General features: G+C 45.5%; 1 protein-coding gene across 3 annotated transcripts in view; it reads right to left on the reverse strand.

Annotated features, from left to right (window-relative positions):
* LOC125299005 (glutamate receptor ionotropic, kainate 2-like) overlaps nt 1-10,000 on the reverse strand; it is a 67,909-nt gene that overhangs the window by 19,247 nt on the left and 38,662 nt on the right. For all 3 annotated transcript variants that reach the window (XM_048250026.1, XM_048250025.1, XM_048250027.1), the window contains exons 7-11: nt 9,810-9,953; nt 9,115-9,222; nt 8,464-8,580; nt 6,905-7,111; nt 2,969-3,192 (exon numbers count right to left, since the gene is read on the reverse strand). In XM_048250026.1, the coding sequence (XP_048105983.1) occupies nt 2,969-3,192; nt 6,905-7,111; nt 8,464-8,580; nt 9,115-9,222; nt 9,810-9,953 (800 nt within the window). The remainder of the gene's footprint in view (nt 1-2,968; nt 3,193-6,904; nt 7,112-8,463; nt 8,581-9,114; nt 9,223-9,809; nt 9,954-10,000) is intronic.

Raw genomic sequence — 10,000 nt, forward strand, 5'->3', positions numbered from 1 at the left:
GTTTTTTTAATAAAATTCTAATACATTATGATATATTAGAATAAACTGTATAATGTGTTTTATCAATTATACTATATTATACAGTATTTATTATGCTATAATATTATTATATACAGAGACTGTGAGGATATGTTGTATTTCAAAGTGGGAACAGAATGTCTTTTAACTCTGCTGAAGCCTGCTGGAAGGGCTGGTGGTGAGGAATCTTCAGATTGATTACATGAGAGAAAACAACGGTCAATGCAGCCCAAACCCCAAGGGGCAAATCAGCAGAGGGATGCTTGAAGAAGGATGCTCCACATGCACGCGCGCACAAAAACACACACACACACGCACGCACACACACGCACACACACACACACACACATACATACATAGACACACACACACACACACACACACACACACACACACACAAACACACACACACACACACACACACACAAACACACACACACACACACACACACACACACACGCACACACACACACACACACACACACACACACACATCCATGCATGTACATACTCACACACACTGAGCCACATGCACACATGCATACACATGCTTCATCTTATATATAACATCAGACTTACCAGCAGAATACTAATTTTGTATAACAGAGCTAGAAGGATTGTGTGTGTGTGTGTCTGTGTGTGTGTGTGTGTGTGTGTGTGTGTGTGTGTGTGTGTGTGTGTGTGTGTGTGTGTGTGTGTGTGTGTGTGTGTGTGTGTGTGTGTATTGTGTAGGCATTGCATATTCTGCACTAGCTTAAGTGACAGTTACTGTAGCCTAAGCTTCACACCACTCCATTGCCAGGAACACCACAGTAAAGTGCTGTTCACTCCAAAACCTCTTCGGGGATCACGAACACCTCACATCTTCCAGTAACACCAGTCCTGTTCACTCCAAAACCTCTTTGGGGTCACAAACACCCCTCAGCCCCCAGGAGCCTTGAAGTAGTTGAAGATGCACTTCCCTGTGTCTGAGGAGCCCTCTCATATCTCCGCATGAATAAACCTAATCCATCTATGAAATTGCTTTCTGTCTCATGTCAGTCAGGGCTAATGGATTCAGTGTGATGGTGGAGGAGGGGGGCAGAGAGAGACACAGTCTGAATGAATAAAAAGATAAGCATGAAGCTAATGAACGAGTGATTGATAAAGGACATTCTCTTTTTCTGCCTTCATCAAACAGTATGGTAAGTAAGAGAGGCAGAGAAAGAGAGAGAGAGAGAGAGAGAGAGAATGAATGGATTAATGGATGAATGAATGAATGAATGAATGAATGAATGAATGAATGAATGAATGAACGAATGAATGAATGAATGAATGAATGAATGAATGAATTAAATTAATTGAATGGATTAATTTTTAATGTAACATGTTCTTAGTCTTCCTTGTTAGCATCTACTGTATTCACTGAGTGATGGCAGGGAAAGATACATAAAGGAGAGAGGAAATGATTGAATGAATGAAAAATATATTTATGTATGCAATGGCTGAATTATTAATAAGACATTCCTGTAGTGCCTCTTATCATTCTCAACTCAGGAGGTCTGCATGGAGGAGTAAGCATGCAGCATGCAGAAAGAGAGGAAGAGAGAAAGGGAGAGAGGGACAGAAAGAAAGAGAGAGAAAGAGAAGGAAAGATAGAGAGAGGGAAGTGAGAGAGAGAGAGGGAGAGTGGGAGAGAGAGAGGGATAAAGAGAGAGAGAGAGAGAGAGAGAGAGAGAGAGAGAAAGTATGTGAGAGAGAATGAGCAAAAAGACAGAGTAGGATAGAATGGGGTCATGGTATCCCCGTCTGTCCGATGCCAGGCAGCGGGGCCCCGGGATCGAGTGGAGTGGAACAGTTGAGCATGTGGTCGTGCCACGGTACTTTGGCTGCCAGCGGTGCCAGGCACAGCCCCCTGCGGGTTGGCACACACACACACACACACACACACACACTGGGTCCGGTCCAAGTCTGGTGCTACCTGTCGATGATGCTGGCTAAATACAGGATTTACCACCAGACACTAGCTGACACACACATATATTTGGTGGTTACTAATGTTGGTTTATTGTGATTGCCATGGCAGCCATAGAATACTGACCAAACATAAACAGTAAAAAGTGTGGGCATTATGCCTGCTAATGGAGTGTATCATTAACTTTGTGAAAGGGCTATGTTGTCATGTCTTAGCTTATTAGAAAACTGCTGACCAGAAAAATTATGAAAAATGTAAATCAGAGAACAACAGAATGGTTTCTAACTATGACCAGCCCCCAGGCATTTCTCTGCTGTAGAGGCAGCTCCAGCTTATGTCACCTGTGAGGTCAATTCCTCCTTTTTCCCTAAAGGGCGACAACCAATACGAGCACTATGCACCCAGTCACACTATTACCTACTGTAGCAATGACAAACAGCACGCAACACACCAAACCACACGTCGATTACACTGTTACCTGGCAATGACAAACAGCACGCAATACACCACACGTCAGTCACACTGTTACCTGGCAATGACAAACAGCACGCAACACTCCACATGTCTGTCACACTGTTACCTGGCAAATTACAAACAGCACGCAACACACCATACATGGGTCACACTGTTACCTGGCAATGACAAACAGCATGCATTACACCATGTGTCTGTCATACTGTTCCCTGGCAAATTACAAACAGCACACAACACACCATGTGTCTGTCACACTGTTACCTGGCAAATTACAAACAGCACACAACACATCATGTGTCTGTCACACTGTTACCTGGCAAATTACAAACAGCACACAACACATCATGTGTCTGTCACACTGTTACCTGGCAAATTACAAACAGCACACAACACATCATGTGTCTGTCACACTGTTACCTGGCAAATTACAAACAGCACGCAACGCATCATGTGTCTGTCACACTGTTACCTGGCAAATTACAAACAGCACGCAACACACCACACATAGGTCACACTGTTACCTGGCAATGACAAACAGCACGCAACTGACACCCAAGCAAGCGAGCAGAATATACAGCCAGATGTCGGGCGAGAGTGGGTTGAGGAAGGAGAAGACGCCGGGGTTGGTGCCGTTGGGCTTGCGGTAGAGAATACTTATCCCCAATGTCATAAAAGGCTTGGAGAAGTCGATGACCTTCTCCCGCACGTAGCTGATGGTCAGGGGGGCCACCGCCAGGTCCACTTTCTGTCCACAGCAGGAAGAGAGAGAGACATGAGGGGGGAAAAGGGAGAAAGAACCAATCAGAGGTGGGAATATCGATAGGTGAGTCACAATGGGTCAGGTCAATTGGTCAATATTAAATGTTGTTCACATTAAATGTAGAGCCTAGAGGTTACTTAGCAATATACTACTAGCACATAGCATTTTAGTTTGACTCATTTTTCTTGTTTTGAATTTGCCCACTGCACACTAGATATCACTAGTTTTTACTTTACGCGTTTTAAAGAACTGTTTTGAAGGAGTAAAGTCAAAACCTCCTGACTTTGAAATCACCTCCTATATTCCCCAAGATACATTTCCACCTGGGATAAGTATTAGAAGCACAAGACGTGAATTCTTATGCAACAGTAAATAGCATATTATGGGAAAATAGCGCCACTGCATTGACATGAAGAGTTGACACCCCAAGCAGCTGACACCACAACTCTCTCACTCACAATCACACCTACTGTAAACAGACGAATCCACCATTCAACAATCAATCGCCGAATCAATACTCATTTATGGCCTCTTAAAAAATAAGTCTTCAGAGTCAATTGAGTGGCCCACTGTGAATCATTTCATTACCACCAGCCTACTGACAGTGCGGAGAAAGCTGTACACTCACTCATAGCACAGCAGGAGACGTCCCAGCAGAGACGCACAGACTGCACAATGAGGCAGAAAAATAGATTCTCCAGTTGTAAACAGTAAAGCACTTTGATTTATTGCCAAAGGAACAATTTCCGTCCCCATACTGGCTTGTTCTCATTGCAATGACGAATGCAACCCTAAACTATTGTATTATTCTATTACGGAACCCTAAACTATTGTATTATTCTATGAAGATTGCACACAACATACAGTACATATAACACTTATACAACTGTGTTCATGTGAAGAGCAAAGACTTTACTGTACATGTTTTGATTTATTGACACATTGAGTAAAAATCCATTTTTATCATTTTTGTGTAAGGTGCTGCTTGGTCTTTATTACACAGACAACCTCTACATGAACCCATGACATAGAGGAGCAAGTCCAGCACTCCTTCATGTCTAAGGTATGAGCTACACCAGGCGCGTAATTGAAGCGTTCCGTTCGCATCACGTAAAATCCATTTTAGATGAATGGTCTATTTTTTTCGAACGTACGCCCTACTGTCACGTCTGGTGTAGTTACTTCCATTGATTATAATGGAAGCTAATTGTTGCAGCAGACGCAGCGTGAACGGAACGCTTCAGTTACGCGCCTGGTGTAGCTCAGCCCTAAGACAAACACATCTAGAATGTATCCCTTTAAAATTAGGTTATGTGGAAAAACAAAAAAAACATTCTAAAGGAAGTTTTCCCTTATTTGGCTGACGTTATACAGTAAGTATGTTCTTGCAGCAGAAAGAGAATGACCTTAATGCAGGCAATATGACTGAAACTGACAACTGTTAAATGTCATTATTAGTTGCTGTGGACAAACGTGCCTGCTAACAGCCATAAACATAAACATGAGAAAATAACTCTTCTTGCATCCTTTCCAAAGCATGTTCTCATTGTAGAGGCAAGGAGAACCTTCTCTGCTTTGCTTCACGCTGAGCAGAGAACCGTCAGAGCACCTTTTCTGTAAGAACCAAGCAGGTCCCCCCTCCTCCTCCCCCCTCATGACATTAGGACCATGTGACCAGGCACATCTGCAGAGCTCATCAGCTGTCTATTCTCTGCGGGTCCTTTCTGGGTCAGTGTGTATCTGCCCGCTCCACGGGCGTCTGCCTGCTGCCTGATCATAATTCACATCACGACCCCAGCACAAGTAATCACCAGAGGAGCACTAATGATGGACGACTGCGCAGGGCCCTACTTTGCATGTGTGTGTGTGTGTGTGTGTGTGTGTGTGTGTGTGTGTGTGTTTGTGTGTGTGTGTGTGTGTGTGTGTGTGTGTGTGTGTGTAAGTGTGTGTGGTCAATGCTACCTGTGTGTGTGTGTGTAGCAGTGACGCGTGGCGTGGGCATGTAGGTATGCAAATGTATGTGCCTCCATCTGTGCCTGTACATGTCTCTGTGCCCGTGTGTACATGTGCATGCCTCTGCCACCACACTCATTAAATTATCCTCATCACTCATTTACATACACACACACACACACACACACACACACACACACTCACATGAGAGAAAGAAAGGCAAGGCAGAGATGTTTTTCCCAGCCACAGTGATTTCCCAGCCACAGTGATTTGAAAACTGCTCTGATCTTTCTCATTAAGACAGGAATTAGTTTGAAAAACACTAAACAGAAATCAGAAATGAGGAAGACACTTCTTCCTCCTCCTCCTCCACTTCCCCCTCCATCTCCTCTTCCACACTGAAGCTCTAGTAGTAATTTGAGAACAGCTCTAATCTTTATAATGCGTATTCTTATTTTTATTCTTCTAGTTCTAATACTTCTTCTTCTTCATGTTCTTCTTCTTCCCCCTCCTTCTCCTGTCATCTTCATCATCCTCTTCCTCCTCCTCCTCCTCCTCCTCCTCCTGTCCTCCTCCCCCTCCTCCTCTCCCTCTTCCTCCTTCTCTTCCTCCTTCTCCTCCTTTTCCTCCTCCTCCTTCTCTTCTCCCTGTCCTCTTCCTCCTTCTCCTCCTCCTCCTGTCCTCCTGTCCTCTTCCTTCTCCTGTCCTCCTGTCCTCTTCCTCCTCCTTCTCCCCCTCCTCCTGTCTTCCCCCCTCCTCCTCATTCTCCTCTCCCTGTCCTCTTCCTCCTCCTCCTCCTCCTGTCCTCTTCCTCCTTCTCCTCCTCCTCCTGTCCTCCTGTCCTCTTCCTTCTCCTGTCCTCCTGTCCTCTTCCTCCTCCTTCTCCCCCTCCTCCTGTCTTCCCCCTCCTCCTCCTCCTCCTCCTGTCCTCTTCCTCCCCCTCCTCCCCCTCCCCTCCTCTCCTCCTCCTCCTCCTCCTCCTCCTGTCCTCTTCCCCCCTCCTCCTCCTCCTTCTCCTCCTCTTTCCCACTGAACTTCCTGTAGTGATGTGAGAACTGCTCAAACCCAAAGGCATTAAGCCCTGTGGCTGAATAATAAAATAAAACATTTCAGAATGTTATTGCTGTAATGATTTCCCACTCTGGTTCCCAACTAATGACTGGCTGACTGGAGACACCGGAGTCACATCAAGTGTTGTGTGTGACAGAACACACAGTGGTATTGCAGATTACTTTAAAAACTCAGTGTGTAGTAAGCAGAGCCAGTCCCTGGCACACAATATAGTGTTTAAAAATACAAGGTCATGCAGAGGCAAGCTTTTATGAAACACTGTGTCAAACCAATCCCATATCCATAATCGACCAGTGTCCATTTGGACCTCAGGGGCATGAAGGGGTAATGGACTATATGATTGACTGGAGCATGCATGAGATCCTTAAGTTCAATGACCATTCCGGTGGCATTCAGAGTGCATACACACAGACACACACACACACACATACACACACACACACACACACACACACACACACACACACACACACACACACACAGACCCACACACACACACACACACACACACACACACATACACACACACACACACACACACACACATAACGCACACACACACACACACACACACACGTACAGTATGGGAATGAACACATAATCCATGACGTCTTAGGGCATCAGTTTTGCAAACTACATCTACCTACCTAACTACACACACACACACACTCACATGATCTATAAGCTCCCGGACCATGCCGTTCCATTGGCCACTGCTCTCCTCCAGAGACCCATACATCCCGTCCTCCACCAATCGGATATCGTAGCGGAAGCCCAAGATGGTCGACAGCTCTCTCAGAAGGTCAATGCAGTAGCCCTCGAAGCGGTCATTGCCATACAGAGGCTTGTCTGACTTCTTAAACATGACATACGGCTCCTCCTGGGAAAGAAAGAGGGAGATGTAGAGTGGAGGGACAGAGAGAAAGAAAGAAAGAAAGAAAGAAAGAAAGAAAGAAAGAAAGAAAGAAAGACAAAAGAAAGACAAACAGAAAGAAAGTCAATGAGTTAGTAAATGAAAGAATGATTGAATTAATGGAAGACGCTTGAGTAACTGTACACCAGATGTAGACGTGGCAGTCGTCTCTCCTCATAATATATCACTGACACCATGGAGTAGAACTAGAGATGGACTCTGGCTGTGTTACTGCAACAAGTGCAGGATCCAGAGTGACCTGCAGGCGCCGAATGAAGTTAATCGAATGAGCTGCATGGCTAAATCTCACACAGGCCTCGGGGCCAAGCGCTTGACGTGCACGCCACAATGAATTCATTCATGCCCGCATCTCTGAGCCACTTACCCCCAACTAATGTTGAATGATAAGTCTTATTCTCCTAGTGTCTCGTTCTTAATGAGAGGGCCAGCGTTAATAGACAGCAGGAAAAGGACGTGGCGAAGGAATAGCTCATAAGCCACAGAGCCCTGCCTAGCTCATGAGGTCATGCTAATGAAGCGGACCAGTTTCTATGATGACAAGTGGGGCTCTTCATATGGAGAGAGAGAGAGAGAGAGAGAGAGAGGGAGAGAGAGAGGGAGAGAGAGAGAGAGAGAGAGAGAGAGAGAGAGAGAGAGAGAGAGAGACTGTAGCCCCGTTTACGTGAACATTTTTGTTCTAATCGGAATGAATTTATTTCGATCATTCAATCCAGATATATTGTTTAAAGTTTACATGACTGTTACAAAAATGACTCAGAGTTGGATGTTACAAACAATCCAAATAAGTGTTTACATGGCAATTGGAAAAGGACTGCACCGCCCCTTTCAATCTCATTGGAATTCCAATTTCATTTTTTTACGATCAAGGTGTTTCCATGAGTATCTCAATTCTGATTGAGGCATGAATCCTATTCTAAAGTTATTCAATGTGCCCATGTAAACCCACCTAATGAGACAGGTTTGATTTGAATGTGACGCAGGGGGGTTGTCTGGAGGTTGCATATACACTGCATGGACACACCCACACACACACACACACACACACACACACACACACACACACACACACACACACAGGAGGTTGTACACAGCTTGGATGCAACGCCATGGACACAAACCCTGAAGAAGGCATTTAGCTAATACTTATTGGAGTTGGACTTTTAAAATGCTTGTAGCCCTATAAAATGAACCATTCAATCCACTGGAGTGCCTGGGTATGGATTTTACATGCAAAGAACCTTTCTGACATAATTTCACCATTACTTTCTCTTAAGGTCTGATCTGCTGTTGGGTCGTACCAATATGGTGATGACCTTCAGGGACCTGTTGGCCAGCGAGTCTGTGACGTTGCTGGAACCTTTGCCCTTGTGGCTCTCAGTCATATTCAAGCCGTTTAGAGGATCCCACGTTCCAATCTAAGGGGGTGAAGCACACAGACAGGCTCAGTATGGAGACACAGAAGAGGTGTTCTACCCAGGATTACGAATAAGAAAGAACATGCGCTCACACACACACACACACACACACACACACACACACACACACACACATGCATGCGCACACACACACACACACACACACACACACACACACACACACACACACACACACACACGCATGCATGCGCACGCGCACACACACACACAAAAATACACACACACACACACACACACACAGGCGTGCACACACACACACACACACACACACACACACACACACACACACACCTGCGCACACACACACCATGTTTTATGACACCGTTATTTGACCTCTTCATCATACAGACTGAGACAGACATGTCATCAACATGCCATGGGGCAGTCTGTTATTTGTCATTGTGATAGTAGATGTCAGAATCATTATAACAATGTCATGACATCATCATATCATATCTCTCTTTAACACACACACAGACACACAAGCAGACTCACACAAACACATACACACACCTTTTCCAGTCCCTCCTCCTTCAGACTGATGACGTCCAGGTCAAAGTCTGTGCGGAGACCGTTGGTTTTGTTGAAGAGGATCCGACCAGTGAGGCCATCCCACTGGGCCTAAAGACAGACCAATCAGATTATCCCACTGACAAACAACTTCCTACTTATCTGAAATATGTGTCCTGTTGACATTACCAAGTCAATCATGAACATATTCTCTGTATTGTACAAATAACCTTGTTTCTAGTGTCAAGAGCTAGACAGACATGCATGGCTGCAAAAAATGACTTAAGTTACACAAATTCTTTTGTGCTTTCCCGTTTTGGCTAACTTCTTTTTCACATCTTTGATAAATCCAGACAGTCCAACAAGCTACATGAGATTTTAATCTGGTGTCAAGAGCTGAACCGACAGGCCTGGCTGCTAAAAATAACTCAAATAAGTAGCGCTGCCCATTTCCAGTGCAGTGTATTACTGTAGCAGAGGACGCGGGCCAAAGGGATGCTGAGCCATTTTGGGAAATGGAACTGTCCATGGTGCTGACGGCTGCAGGCGAGATGCTCGCTGCTGTGTTGCTCTGCTGTAATTACACCTGTTGTGCTCTTACAGCTCAGGTCCCCTCGGGGCCGTTTGGCTCGCCGTGTCCGCTGCGGCCGGCCAGCCTCGTTAAGCTTGTTAGGCTCGTTAAGCTCGTTAAGGGTTACCTCTTTGATGAGGCTGATGAAGCGGCCGCCAAAGCGCCAGGGCTTGTGGCGGTTGCACTGCAGGGAGCTGACGGTCATCTGCTGCGTCTGCTGCACGGCCACGGCCACTACGTGCACCGCGTCATACATCAGAGCAGCGTCCGTCTACGGAGAGGGGGAGCGAGAGAGGGAGAAGGAAAGAGAGAGTTAGG

Source organism: Alosa alosa, chromosome 8 (assembly GCF_017589495.1).
Source record: "Alosa alosa isolate M-15738 ecotype Scorff River chromosome 8, AALO_Geno_1.1, whole genome shotgun sequence".
In the NCBI taxonomy this organism is placed as follows: Eukaryota; Metazoa; Chordata; class Actinopteri; order Clupeiformes; family Clupeidae; genus Alosa; species Alosa alosa.